Source organism: Carettochelys insculpta, chromosome 4 (assembly GCF_033958435.1).
Source record: "Carettochelys insculpta isolate YL-2023 chromosome 4, ASM3395843v1, whole genome shotgun sequence".
Lineage (NCBI taxonomy): Eukaryota > Metazoa > Chordata > Testudines > Carettochelyidae > Carettochelys > Carettochelys insculpta.
Window position 1 is genome coordinate 25,185,271 of NC_134140.1, and position 15,250 is coordinate 25,200,520.

General features: G+C 44.9%; 1 protein-coding gene across 2 annotated transcripts in view; it reads left to right on the forward strand.

Annotated features, from left to right (window-relative positions):
- CRMP1 (collapsin response mediator protein 1) overlaps positions 1–12,551 on the forward strand; it is a 65,475-nt gene extending 52,924 nt beyond the window's left edge. For both annotated transcript variants that reach the window (XM_074991718.1, XM_074991719.1), the window contains exons 10-14: positions 508–649; positions 2,171–2,341; positions 4,604–4,783; positions 8,230–8,395; positions 10,539–12,551. In XM_074991718.1, coding sequence (XP_074847819.1) covers positions 508–649; positions 2,171–2,341; positions 4,604–4,783; positions 8,230–8,395; positions 10,539–10,630 — 751 coding nt within the window. In that variant the 3' untranslated portion in view covers positions 10,631–12,551. The remainder of the gene's footprint in view (positions 1–507; positions 650–2,170; positions 2,342–4,603; positions 4,784–8,229; positions 8,396–10,538) is intronic.
- The last annotated feature ends 2,699 nt before the right edge of the window (positions 12,552–15,250 follow it).

Below are 15,250 nucleotides of genomic sequence, written 5' to 3' on the forward strand. Positions count from 1 at the left end.
ATTTAGGGATCTAAGGCAAAATGGATTTAAAAATGAAAAAAGGATGGTGCTTGGCCTTGCCAAGAGGGCAGAGGACTGGACTAGGTGACCTCCTGAGGTCCCTTCCAGTTCTATCAGATGTGTATCTCCAAATATCCAGAATATTTAATGCAGGATTTTGATCACCTTTGTTATTGCTAACAATGACATCTTCTGCTTGTCCCTGTTTAGGGGAGTTTTTGCCAGTCTATTGATGAAAAGCAGAACAGAACCCCCGTGATTTCAGCCATAATTGATTACCTTAAGATGCTTGGATGGTGTAAAGAAGGCGGCAAGGGGTTTCTTAAGGAAAAGTGGTCTGGCAGACATCCCTGCTCTTTGGTGATCCTTATGTTGTGGCTGTCAGTAGTTAACAAGGTTTAGAGTGTGTGCCTGTCATGTCTGGATTAGAAAAAAAACAAATTCACACTCACGCTGAGTGTCTGTGTGAACTGAAATATAAATATTCCTTGTGTTGATTCTTCTTAGTGGGGACCTGCAGGTGACAGGAAGTGGGCACTGTCCCTACAGCACTGCTCAGAAAGCCATCGGAAAGGACAACTTCACTATGATTCCTGAAGGAGTTAATGGAATTGAGGAACGAATGACTGTGGTCTGGGACAAGTCTGTCGTGAGTAATTGCTTCTTTTTACAGACTAAAAGAATGACTGTTAGCTGGAGAATGAAAGCCCAGGGGCTGTATGTCAGCATTTTTGTACTTTCCCCATATTCTGAGAGAACCCCTAAAGAATGAGTTATTATAAAGTTGTTATTTATTTGTAAAGACTTAATCAATAGGAATGTAGTTAGAACCTTTGCATTTTAGTTATCTTTCACAATGGAAAAGCATTGTGTTTTATGAGCCTTGGGGCTTAATTGACTGTACATCATTATTTCAGTATTGCATCAGATTGAGCGTTTGGAACTAACATAATATCAAAGCAGCCTAGCTTTTGAAATAGACTTTGTATAAACTTGACAGATAGATCATTTTACTTTGGGGAAGACTTCACATCATGACTGAGAAATTACAAATGGATGGGAACTGGAGCTTGAGGGTTTAATGTTAAGCCGTTTAGATGAGGACTACTTGGTTGTATATGCATGCATATTTTACAGCATGATATTGACATAAGGTAGCAATTGGCTGGATGGTCCATGGATCCTAGTATATAATGCATGCACACTTGCACATGGGTGAAACTGATAGGTGCACATGGGTGATAAACTGTCAAGTGGTATGATTGCATTTATAATGCATCTTTGAACACCTCACCTGGACTCTGTTTACCAATCCAACTTGCTAGAGACTACTGCTAGGATTCCAAACACTGATGCAGCTTCAAAGAGCTGCTGTTTAAAAACAAAATGGAAAAAAACCCCAACCAACCAGAAATACTTTTTCTTCTTTTCCTCCCATAAAATATGGCACGTCCACTGCAAAACAACATTGGGCTGAGATGCAAGTGGGGATTTGCTTCTCATGTGATGTTAGGGCTGGAAGTGGGTGTAGTTATGCTAATTATCAGGGACAAATGGCTGTTTTTCATTGTGTCACACTGCTCTTGTTTCTAATCTGAGAGGAACCAAAAAGTTGGACGGTAAAGTCACATTGTTCTGTGAGCAAAAATATCATAGGTCATTGGTAGATATTTCTATAATTTGATCATTAAGGATATTCTTTTCCCCTCTGAGGCCTGTACAGTTGGACTTGTGATATTAAAGCTACCTGCACACTGGTGCTCCTTTATTCTTCTCTGGCTGTGTAAAATTGACTTAAAGTGAACACAAATAATTCACATCCATATTATGGTACCTTCACATGTGAGACGGGTGGAAAGGGGGCCATAGCAGAACTAAGACATGTCTTTTGTCTGTAATAGAACATGTGACATATACAGCACACATGGTTGGTTAGTCTGTATTAAGGGTCTAGTGGTTTTTTCTTTGGGATGACCTGAATAGCTCACTCATCTGCTGCTCCTGAATAATACAACCCTCATAAAGTCATGCTGATAAAATCTTTGGATTATGCAATGCCATCGTTTATTTCCATGGCTCAGGCTTTCTACACACACCCTTACACATTGACATTATGAATATTCTATGTCCATTTCAGAAGCATAATTTATTTATGTCAAATTGCTCATAGGCCACAGGCAAAATGGATGAGAACCAGTTTGTTGCTGTTACCAGCACCAATGCAGCCAAAATCTTTAATCTGTATCCAAGGAAGGGTCGGATTGCTGTGGGCTCAGATGCTGATGTTGTTATCTGGGATCCTGATAAAATGAAGACCATTACAGCCAAAAGCCATAAATCGGTAAGAGATAAAACACATATTGTCATTATAAACACTGTGGCTTTGGAACTACCAATCATCTACCTCAGATGAATGCCCAGTGTGCTAGAGGCATAGGTATTGGATAATTTGTTGTTCTGGATTAAAAGGCATTATTGTTTATATTAAGAGAAACAACATTAAGACTCTTGTTTACAGGAATAAGAAATTTACCAATATGGTCAGGAAGGAATTTTTCCTGTTTGTATAATATTGCATAATTGCTAATGAATGGGCCAGTTCCCCAAGAGCTGTTAATGAGCACGGCTCCACTGATGTCACTGAAGTCATGCCAATTTGCACCAACCTCAGAGCCAGCATCAGATTTTTAAATTAATTCTGATGCCTAAACTTGCTGATAGGCATGTAGTGGGATTTCAAAAAGGTCCTAAGCAATCCTATTGATGGAGAAAGTCCCGCTAGGTGCCTTCTTGCATCTGACCCTCATTGCCCCTGTGCAGGACTGGAGTACGAGTGTTGACAGCCTGAGCCTGTCTCTTCTACAGTCAGGGCTGGAATAACAAAGGGGCTTTAGGGGCTTCCATCTATGGTGGCACAAAAAGAGTTGTAGGTCATCAGAAGTGCAGATCATTTTACAGCGCCCCGTTAGCCTGGGACTTTATCGCTCCAAACCTCTTGGCCCCACTCTGGAGTCCCCTCCTGCACCTCAAGTGCCTCATCTCCAACCCCACTGCACAGCATACACTTCCGGTTGGAGCCCTCCTGCTCTTGCACCCACCCTCCTACCTCAACTCATATCCCCCTCACCACCTCTGAATCCTGCATGTTTTGCCCCAGCCTGGAGCCTCTAGTGCCCCACAAAATCTAATAGCCCCAGGTCTCCAGAGCCGTGTCTACATGTGCACGCTACTTCGAAGTAGCGGCACTAACTTCGAAATAGCGCCCGTCACGGCTACACGTGTTGGGCGCTATTTCAATGTTAACATCGACGTTAGGCGGCGAGACGTCGAAGCCGCTAACCCCATGAGGGGATGGGAATAGCGCCCTACTTCGACGTTCAACGTCAAAGTAGGGAACGTGTAGTCGTTGCGCGTCCTGCAACTTCGAAATAGCGGGGTCCGCCATGGCGGCCATCAGCTGAGGGGTTGAGAGACGCTCTCTCTCCAGCCCCTGCGGGGCTCTATGGTCACCGTGTGCAGCAGCCCTTAGCCCAGGGCTTCTGGCTGCTGCTGCTGCAGCTGGGGATGTATGCTGCATGCACAGGGTCTGCAACCAGTTGTCGGCTCTGTGGATCTTGTGTTGTTTAGTGCAACTGTGTCTGGGAGGGGCCCTTTAAGGGAGCGGCTTGCTGTTGAGTCCGCCCTGTGACCCTGTCTGCAGCTGTGCCTGGCACCCTTATTTCGATGTGTGCTACTTTGGCATGTAGACGTTCCCTCGCAGCGCCTATTTCGATGTGGTGCTGCGCAACGTCGATGTTGAACGTCGACGTTGCCAGCCCTGGAGGACGTGTAGACGTTATTCATCGAAATAGCCTATTTCGATGTCGCCACATCGAAATAGGCTACTTTGATGTAGGCTTCACGTGTAGACGTAGCCCAGAAGAGTTAATCCCGCCCTGGCAATGGTGAGTTGAGTGAGGGCTTTTTATTTTATTTTATTTTACTGAGTGCCCCTCCAACTGATTATTCTTGGGTCAGTGGCTTCCAACAGAAGAAAAGCATCCCCACGCTGGTATATACTCTGATGGCTAATCTGTTCTGCCACCCATGCCCTTGAGCCCACACTGCTCTTTTTAGCAAGCCAGCTGTATAGCGTTACAATAACACCAGGATCAAAGATATCTCAGCTGTGCCTACATGTGTTGCAATAAGATGTCCTGACAGCAGTGTAAACATACCTAACAGGACTGTGTTTGCCAGCCAGGAGGCCCGTCCATTATTTTATCAACACCAAATGTATGTATGTATTATTTATTTATTTCTGCCCCTGCGGATTAAGTGTGTTTTGAAACATATGTTTATAGATAAGGGCCCTATTTTCATCTAATCTCCCGTAATGCAACTATCAAATGGAAAGTATCCCACTAAACCATTGTACATGGAAATTAAGGATTTTTTCACGCAAGCAAACAACTGTGTTTACATGTTTGGCAGGTGCTTTCCAGATACATAAGTTAAAGCTGGAAAAAACAGAGCCATAAATGTGTATCGCATTGAACCAAAGCAAAATAAATGTGAGATAGAGTTTGCAAGGAGTTTTCAGTGCATGTTGTTTCATCCTCAGGCTGTTGAATACAACATCTTTGAGGGAATGGAATGCCATGGCGCTCCCCTAGTGGTCATAAGCCAAGGAAAAATTGTGTTTGAAGATGGAAATCTGCATGTAAATAAGGGAATGGGCCGCTTCATTCCTCGCAAACCTTTCCCTGAATACCTTTACCAGCGCATCAAAATCAGGAATAAGGTAGGTTCAGACTTGGCTGTTATTTAAAATTCCACAGATCTTCTGGTCTATCCCAAGGTCTTGTTGGAACCAAACAAGCAAACATTTTGCATCATTTTTGTCCTAAGTGAAATGAATCCATGTGGCGTGGTTAACGCTGCCAAAAACTACGGACCAGATTTTCAGCTGGTATAGCTGGATGTAGTTCCTTTAGCTGCAGTGGACTGTCACTGACGTATACCAGCTGGCAATCTGGACCTTCACATCTATGATGTACAATCTTCTGAAGGATGTGGAAAGATAATACAAAGCAATTCGAGCTAACCACAAAGAACCACAACTTTTGCAGGCTTTGGCAGGGTGGGGGCTCCAGGAAAGGCTGTTATTTCAAATTGTTACATAGCTTTGCCTGTTGGATAAGCACATTAACTAAACTATTTCTGGTCCCCAAGCTTATACTGAGTTGGGAGCATTCACTGTATTTGGCATTTTATCTGTTTTTTTAGCAACTGTTATGGGCAAATAAGCTTGACTTCAGTTGTTTTTGTATATAAAACACAAAAGTTTCCAGTCTTTGTTTTCTGTGTGGTGAGTGGGTTGGGACAGATGTTTTAGCAAATGAAATGCATACACCATGCAAAGTTTTCTATTTGACTGTGACTCGGTTGATTCTGGTTTCAATTTATACCATTATGACTTTGCAGAAGACAATAAATTGAATAAATTGAATTCCCTGAAGATTCTCTTTTGTTTTTCTTGTACAGAGAGGTCTCCTTGTCAGGGCACACAAACACCAGTGAAGAAAGGTTCCCTTTGGTTGCTTTTATTTTTAATTTTTTTACTATAAAAATCTTATGTAATAGATTAGGAAGGACAGCAATTGAAATGAGATTGAGATGGCAATCCACTTCTTTAAAGGGCCTTTTCTCCTTTGCATTTTCCTCATATGAGTGGTTCAAAAGATGGAGTGTAACATATCCATTCCTTTGGGGAAAAAAATGCAAACAAGGCATATGCATCAGCTAAAGTGTGTTGCAAACTTTCTTGCCCAGACATACAGTTTCTGTCTCCTTACATTGTCTACTTAGACTTTTCAAACTATGGATCTTGGCTTCATACTCCCCTCTCAAGTGTCTGGCATGCTGAGGCAGCTTGGAAGATGCTAATGAGTCACTGACATGAATATGCAGCACCTTGTTAGCATAATGGTGGCCGTGCATGATTCGATAGTGCCGCTTTTGGAATAGATGCCGCCCGTGTAGACGGGGACCTTTCAAAAGAACCCACTGACTTTGGAAGCCCTTTTTTTGTAAAATCATATAGCCCCAAAACAGCCCCTGGGACTAACCCATCTGCGGTGCTGGCTGGGGAGCCTGCACTGGGCAGCCACGTGCGTCCAGCAGAAGGAAGGTGTTCCACTGGTGGGGTGTGGCCACTTGTGTAGCAGGGCAACTGAGGGTCTCTCTGCAGCTCCCTGCCCTGCTGTCACTGAAATAATGGAACAAAATTCAGTTAGTTTAACGGGTGGATCCCTCCCACCGCCTCGACAGCCATTAAACTAACTAAATTTCATTCTAGTGTTTCAGCAGCAGCATGGCAGGGAGCCACAGAGGAGTCAGTGGCAGCAGCGTCCAGAGTTGTGAACGACTCCTTAAAAATCTGCATGCAGCTTTGGAGCCATAGGTTGCTGACCCCTGTGCTAGGTGCTCTAGAGACAAGCAGTAAAGCAGGGCCTGTTCCAAGGACCTGACAAATTATTGAGATTTATTTGTGTGTTGAGTAGGGCTCAAAAAAGAGCCAGATAAGTTCCTGGAGGTTAGATTTATCAATGGTTATTATCCAGGATAGGTAGGAATGGTGTCCCTAGCCTCTGTTGGTCAGAAGCTGGAAATGGATGGCAGGAGAGGGTCCACTTTGATGCTTACCTGTTCTGTTCACTGTCTCCAGGGCATCTGGCATTGGCCAGTGTTGGAAGACAGGATACTGGGCTGGATGAACTTTTGATCTGACCCAGTCCGACTGTTCTTATACAGTTGATTTTTTTTTAAATTTAAAATCCCATCCCCACCCCTGCAAAAGAAAAAAAAAAGATTGTCATAATATTTAAACCTGGTCTGAGGGAGAGAGACAATAGGCAGGGTGGTGGTGAAACAATAGAATGGGGTTGCAAGGAAGAAAGAGAACAGTGAAATAATCATGATTTGTACGACATGGGTTGGTTTCACACCACCAGCTGTGTAAGCCATTTTTAAGCTTTCAGGAGGTGTCATGGCAGAGGTGAATGTTAAGGCTGTAGATAATACTGTCCATTTCTCAGGCACTACTGTGCTCTTGCTCCAAAAAAGCATAATGCACCTTTGGTTCATTGAAAATATGGCACCAGTACTTTGCCAGGTACACTTGTGCCAGTATGTAGTTGAGGAGAATGCAAATCCAAGACCTCCTGCATTATGTCCAGCTGTCCCACCATGTGACTCTGGAGGTAGATTTTTATTTCTTTGGGAACAATGTTGGAAAGATGACTGGATAAAACTGACATGTATAATAGTTTATATAATAACTTTTTAAAGTATAAAGCAGCCCTATAAATTCAGACAAAGCCACTGAGAGGCATTTTTATTTGGAGACTGAAACATGGCTGTTCTGCCATGTCTGCCTCTGAGGGGTGCCATGTCTCCTTGTAATCTGACCTGTGGAGTACTCTCAAAATAAAGAAAAGGGGGATTTAATGGTAGTTGCTGGTCTGACCTGCAAACAAGGTGGGGCAGGAAACAGTCAGGTCTCTGGCCTGCAGTCAGACCGAGCTGTGGGCTCAGGCAGGGGTGAGCACTAAGCAGTCTATCATCCTGGATCTGGTGAGCAAGACAATATTGGCCTCTTGGCCTAAGGAGGGGTCATACTGCCATCCCAGTAATGGAGTGGCAGCGGGGACATGGGCCCAACTCTACCACATCCCAGCTCAGGGTCTTAGGTGAATGGAGATCAGCCCGCAACATGCTGACCATATTTCATACTTCCAGCGACACCACAGCCAGAAGGTTGTTTCTAGGCCTCCTTTGTATTCGCTCCCTTGGGTGTACCTGTATCCATGGGTCAGCCTCAGTTTCCCCGGGGTACACTGCCAAAGGTAGCAGTAGCTGCTTCTCAGCATCAGGACTGGTAGGTCCTCACTGCAACCACAGTTCTCCTTGGTGTTTTGCTCCAGCTGCAGGGAAGAATTTTCTGCCTTCCTTGGCAGCTCCCCTCCAACTGAGATGCTGAACTGGCTTTTTATACTTCTTTTTTCTATACTACTCTTCTGCTTCCGACGTGTGGAACATGGCCTCCAGGCTCTGTTCGTCTTTGCTACAGGGACTATATTTAAAACAGCTCCAGACGCACTGTGAACCACATGTGTGACTGAATATATTATCAGGTGATGATGTCAGTGCATTCAGTGTCTGAGTTGCTCTATTCTTTCATTTTAGGTCACAGGGTTGCAAGGGGTGTCCAGAGGAATGTATGATGGACCAGTGTATGAAATCCCAGCTACGCCAAAATATGCAACTCCTGCACCTTCAACCAAGTCCTCCCCTGCCAAAAACCAGCCTCCTCCAATCAGAAACCTCCATCAATCTAATTTCAGCTTATCAGGTAACCCAAAATGACTGATTATGACTATCTGAAAAAAACATGAATACAGCAAGGTTGTGACATTCGCGACTTTAATGTTTGTGAATTCAATTATTTGGAAGCACCCGCCACTTCCCTGGGACTCGGAGGGAGGAGCGCCGGCAGCCGCCGCTTCCCCAGGGCTGCGGGTGGGGAGTGCTGGTGGCTGTCGGTGCTCCAGGCAGGGAGCTCCGGTGGCTGCCCGCTTCGCCAGAGCTCTAGGGAGCAGTGCCAGCGGCTGCTTCTGCAGGGCTGTGAGAGGGGAGCGTCAGTGGCTGCACACCCCAGGGTTGTGGGCGGACCAGGGCAGGGCACGGGTGAGGCTGGGGTGTGGGGCTGCGGTACCTGTGCTGGAAGTTGAGCGGGAAGGGGTCTCAGCACCGGCAGCTGTGGTGCTGACATGCCCTACGCCACAGTGGCAGCTGCCAGCCCCAACCCGGCCTATACAGAGCGGGGTGTCTGACTGTGCCTCCAGCCAGGGGCACAGCATGGCCACTGACTGGGTCCCTATGGCCCTGCTGCTGGTCTCTGCCTCCCCCTGTGGCTGCTCAGAGGTGGCTAGGAGCTCGCCGAGTTCTTCTCCCCCAGCCAGGGTACGATGATAGTCACCAAACGATATTCGTGAAATTCAACATTTGTGAGGGTTCTCAACACCAAACTCTTGTGAATGTTGTGACCCTACTTTACTAATTATAATTCTAAAATGCCCCATGCGTCTCACCATTCAAGCCAAAGCACCATTGCTGGATACTTCTTCAGGTAATAACCACAGTTCAATATCATTTTGGAGGGCTTGCTTTAGGTAATCTCTTACCTTGGAGGTTAATTTTGTTTGATGTAAATATAACATGGAAATGTCAGCAGTAGAATTAGTACATCAGTGGTTCTTACCTCTTTTAACAAACCGTAATGATGGGCAATTGCAATCTTTTACACGGAGAGAGAAGAGCAGTGCTTCTATTGTTGAGAAATCCCACCTTTAGAAATCCAATAAAGCCTTTCAAGCAGAAGAAACAGCAGAGAACCCAAGGAAAATTATCTGATTGTTCATGTGTTTTTGGCAGCTTGTAAAGTTTGATGGACACATAAACTGGGGACTTGTGAGACTGAACATGTGTAAATATACAAGAACATTTTTGCTTGTTTACTTACAAAATGTGGCAGGTGATGATGATTTGTGGATGTGGTTATCAGACGTATATCTGCCAAGCTTGTGATACTAAGGCCATGTCTATACAATCACTTACACTGACAAAACTTATGTTACTCAAGTGTGTGAAGAAGACCATCAGTGAGAGACAAAAGTTTCACCCATGTGAGTGCTATGTCAGTGGGAGAACTTCTCAAGCCAACAAAGCTACCACCACCCATTGAAGTGGTTTTACTATGTTGATGGTAGACCTCTCTTGCACAGGCACAGAGCGGTTACATGAGTAGTGGCACAGCTGCATGGGTAAACTGTGCTGCAGTGAGCTTGCTCGTGTAGACATGCTCAATCACTCGGAATCAGATTTTTCAGGGCCTTTAGTGTCTACCTCCCATTGATTTCATTGGGAGTATGGTGCCAAAATATCATCAAAAGTCTGGCCCTTAGGCACTTTGGAAAATGTCAGCCCATATTTATGTAAATAATTTCATGAAGAAATGTCAGCGCTGGAGAGACAAATTGTTACCTCTAATAGCAACCTGTTCTCATCCCTCAAAGAGAACCTACTCACAAGGCACTCACTCCTGTGTGGAAGTCATTGCAACTCTACTCAAGACCATTCCTTTGCAGGAATGGTGCCTTACCCAGAAGTGATACAAAAAGAGGTTCAAAACAAAGTGGCAGAAATACTATATGAGAACATAAGAACAGCCATTCTGGGTCAAACCAAAGGTCCATCTAGTCCAGTATCCTGTCTTCTGACAGTGGCCTGTGCCAGGTGCCCGAGGGGGAATGAACAGAACAGGTCATGTTGCCCATTCCCAGCTTCCAACAAACAGAGGCTAAGGACACCGCTCCTATTGAACCCTGGGTAGAGCCAGTCAGCTGAATTCACTGTTGATTGGACATTTTAATCAGGCATCTTCATTTCAGTTTTATTAACCCTACTGCTTTGCTGGGTGGATTGCTGTTTTACAGGAGCTCAGGTAGATGATAACAACCCCCGTCGCACTGGACACCGCATTGTCGCACCTCCTGGTGGTCGCTCTAACATTACCAGTCTTGGCTGAACAGAGATGATGGGCAGAATGGCAAGAATGAAGGATCATGGGAATAATGTCTGTTCCCTTTGGTGTCCATGTTATTGAACCCACAGCTCTATGTGGTACTAATGTGGGGAAAATTAGTTGTCTTTTCCTTTTTTTTCTGTTTTCTTTTTTTTCCCCTTTTTCTTTTTGGATAGGAAGAGGTGATAATAGTGTGGTGTGTTTGCTTGGAACTACTTGCCTCACAATTGTGCTTTCTTGCCATAGTCACCTTAAAGCATGGTGCTTCCATTGCTCCTTTAGTGACTACTGGTTTTAGCTTTGTCTTGTAACTTAATGATGGTTCCTTTGCACCTGTTAGCTGTATTAGAGTAGTAAATGCATGTCACTAAGTTATTTATGCAAGTTGCAGTCTGTGAGTGCATCTGTTTAGAACACGTTGCCAACAATTGACAAAATGCCAAGGGCAAAGCCACTAAAATACATAAGAAGGAAGAATATGGACATTTTTAAAGTATGTAGTAGAATAGTGTAAGTGGCTCCTGTTAATATCTTTAATTTATTTCAAACCCAAGAAGCACTTCTCCCAGATACAAAGAAACAACGTCAAACAGTGTAATGACAAAATGGCCTCTGTAGCAGTTCTCATGATTCACTTAGTACATTCCAAGTATGTGTCTTAATTGTTTTCATTTTAGACAGAGCCATCCCATTCAGAGATTTCTCCGGCTGGGCAGTAGTGCTTTCCTTTTGCATGAGTGTTTTGGTACTTAATAATTCAAATTACCGTTGGATTTTTAAATTTTTGTACAAAGTTTTTCCTTTGTAATCACATGCATTTTTACTTATTATACCCTATCAGATCTACTAGTTGTCGTTCTATTTCTGATTTTGAAGCTTGTGAAATAAAGGAAATGAAACGATCATCGTGTCTTTCCCTGCATTCCAGTGCTCTTGTTCAACAATATGATTTTTACACAGGAGATGTAACGTGTTTTCTTCCAGGTCCACATTATCTGAAAGAAGCTGCATCAATGCACAGAGATGGTTTATGCATAACTTTTAATGCACACTTGAATATTGTTTTTCCATGGTCCAATTTAGCTAAGTTGAATAGAGCTTGTGGTAAGAATAGAATAAATTCTAGTTGCCCAGTCTTTAGCCCACTAACAGCTACATTGGCGATCCACTTGTAGCTTTAAAATTGTATTCAACTCTTGTCTTTAATATGGGAGGGCAACTGCAAGAGATAGCATGCAAGGCTCCATCTTTATCCAAACCATCTTCCAGCTGGCATTGCCTGTTGGTATCTATTTCACTGTGGCTACGTCTACACATGAACCCTACATCGAAGTAGCCTATTTCGATGAATAATGTCTACACGTCCTCCAGGGCTGGCAACGTCGATGTTCAACATCGACGTTGCGCAGCACCACATCAAAATAGGCCCTGCGAGGGAACGTCTACACGCCAAAGTAGCACACATCGAAATAAGGGTGCCAGGCACAGCTGCAGACAGGGTCACAGGGCGGACTCAACAGGAAGTCGCTCCCTTAAAGGGCCCCTCCCAGACACACTTTCACTAAACAGCGCAAGATACACAGAGCCGACAACTAGTTGCAGACCCTGTGCATGCAGCATGGATCCCCAGCTGCAGCAGCAGCAGCCAGAAGCCCTGGCCTACGGGCTGCTGCACATGGTGACCATAGAGCCCCGCAAGGGCCGGAGAGAGAGCGTCTCTCAACCCCCCAGCTGATGGCCGCCATGGAGGACCCCGCTATTTCGATGTTGCGGGACGCGGATTGTCTACACGTGCCCTACTTCGACATTGAACGTCGAAGTAGGGCGCTATTCCCATCCCCTCATGGGGTTAGCGTCTTCGACTTCTCGCCGCCTAACATCGATTTCAACTTCGAAATAGCGCCCAACACGTGTAGCCGTGACGGGCGCTATTTCGAAGTTGGCGCCGCTACTTCGAAATAGCGTGCACGTGTAGACACGGCTTGTGTGTTCTTATTAGGAGACCATCACCAGAGGGTCTGAGAACATCACAGTAAGGAACTAAGGCATAAATTGACTGTCCGGTCATTCTCTGGGAGGTTGATGGAAATGTCCTCCCTCCTGTTTTGCAATGTGTAAGTTCATGAGAAAGAGGCCTACTGCTTGCATTGCCGATGCTAAGGAAAGGCAAAGATAAAAGAAGGAGGTTGGAGAATTCTCAAAAGAGCTTAAGTGATTTAGGAGCATAAATGCTATTTGCTTTCAGTGGGACTTGTGCTTCTTTGGCCTTATCTACACTAGAAATTTGCAGTGGTAAAAGCTCAACCAGGATTGTGCCACCAACAAAACTGGACACAGAACTCATCCATGCTCAGCGGTTCATGCCAGGCCATTGTGCCCACACAGCATCAAGTTGCAGTGACACAAGGCCCGTAGCACTGTGTGTAGGTGACACATGTGGATAGTCACGTAGTCCTTTGATTTCAATGGAAAGTATCCGTCTAACTACCTCTGTAGATCTCGGCCACAGAGGCTTTTGAAAATCCACCAGTCTTGAACTTTGTACTGAAGACATTGTGGTGTGCTGTCATGCTCTGCTCCTTCAGAAGAGGAGCCAGTCCCCTAGAAGTCTTTCCCTCTTACTTCATATTTGATTCCTGAAACCTCCTGAAGTCCCTTCCAGCTCTATGATTCCATGAATTTGTGCCCAGTAAATTCAGTACCTGCAGAATTAGTTGCTTTAAGTCAGTGGTGAATTTGTCCCACACTGCATAGTTAGCTGGGTCCATGGTGCTACTACCAGGTTAAAGTAAGTGTTCTCGTCCACATCAATATTAAATCCTTTGCAGGACAGCTCTATGAACGATTTCTGTGAAAGGAAGACACTACCTGTGTTTCTGCCCAGGCATTACACAGGCGACAAATGGATTGCTGGTCAGGAGGGGGAACAAAAGCAGGTACAGTTCTCATACACACTGATCCATATCAGTCAATAGGATCTCAGTCCTACAATCTACACTGAATAGGTGGGGAACCCACATCAATGGGGTCTGCCCAAAAGGCACTTACTGCAGGCCTTCAATGGTTTCACTGATTATGACCAGAAAGAACTATTATGATCATGTAGCCTGATATGCATAACACAAGCCTCCTCATGTTATTCCTGCATCTAGCTTATAACTGCTGTTTGAGGTACAGCACATCTTCTATAGTCATATATGTTGTAAGGCCAGAAGGGACCACCGTGATCAGACAATCTGACCCCTGGCTAGCACAGGCCACAGGGGTTCCCTGAATGACTTCCTGTTTGAACTAGAGCACATCTTTTAGAAAAAAAAATTCCACTTGATTTTAAAATTGCTAGTCATGGAGAACCCTGGTAAATTGCTCCAGTGATGAATTAGTCTCATCGGTAAAACTTTGGCACTTACTGCTAGTCTCAGTTTTGCTTAGTTTCACCTTCCAGCTATTGGGGTGCATTCTGTCTTTGTCTGCTAGATCAAAGAGCCTTGTAAGGTCACATTTTTGTTCCCTTGGATGGTACTTGCAGCCTATGAGGGACCCACCTATCTGTCTCCTGGCTAAACTGAACAGATCAAACTTGTTAAGCCTCTCACTAAAAGACATGTGGTCCTCATTTCAATCAGGGTTTAAATGAGTACTTTCCAGAACTCAATATATGTAAGGTGCTGGGGCTCAAACAATTAGATGTGAGGACTTAAGCATTTTTTCTTTTAACATTCATAACTGATGTGGCAGCTTAAAGGTACTAGTGCTATGAACCGTTGAGCCTTGGCAAGCCTGTCACAAATTAAGCATTGGCACTTGCCCCTTTCACTTGGCATCTACGCTGTTTTCTGGGGGCTTGCTCTCAGCAGATAAGACCACTTAGCCTCAGGCTGATGATTCTTATCAGTAGAGCCCTGAAAAGCTGCACAGAGTTACTGACTAGCTGTTTTATGTCTGCATCCATGGCAGTGGCTAGCTGTTTGCAGAAGCAGCTGTGGATACTAATTTTATATCCATTGAGAACTTTACTTAGTGGGAATCATGAGCGAGCACATGTAACAAATACAGGAGAAAAGCATTAGTAAAGCTAGTAGATATAATGACTACCCCCTTTAAAAGTACTTTGAAAGCTGTAACATTCAGGAAGAGCCCAATGTGGGTTGTAACAGGATCAGGCCACCAGACCGTGTTAGGAAGGAGGACAAGGCAGCTCAGGCCTCAGCCCAGGCTAGGGGAGGAAGGGAAACAGCTGTTTAAGCACGCAGGTGAGAGCAAGGGGAGAGGGACTGCAGTTATGTAATGAGAGCCAGCTGAGCACAGGGCAGAGCTTTTAAAAGCTGCTCCAGGGAGGTGGCAGGGGAGAATGAAGGTGGATGAGGTAGAGAAGCTGGAGGATCAGGTAAGAGACAAGATGGAGAAGGAGACCAGTAGTGTATGCAAAAGATAGAGGGGGTGGGAGGGGAAGAGTGTGGCTCCTGGGTTCCCCTTCCTTGGTGAGCCTGAAACCCCTGACTGGAGTTAGGGGGAAAAGACTGGCCCAGACAGCCAGAGGTGGGTGTAGCCTACATGCTCCAGCCAAAGGGAGAGGTGTGTGAGCCTGGCAAGACATGTGGTATCTTGCTACAGGGTGCAACA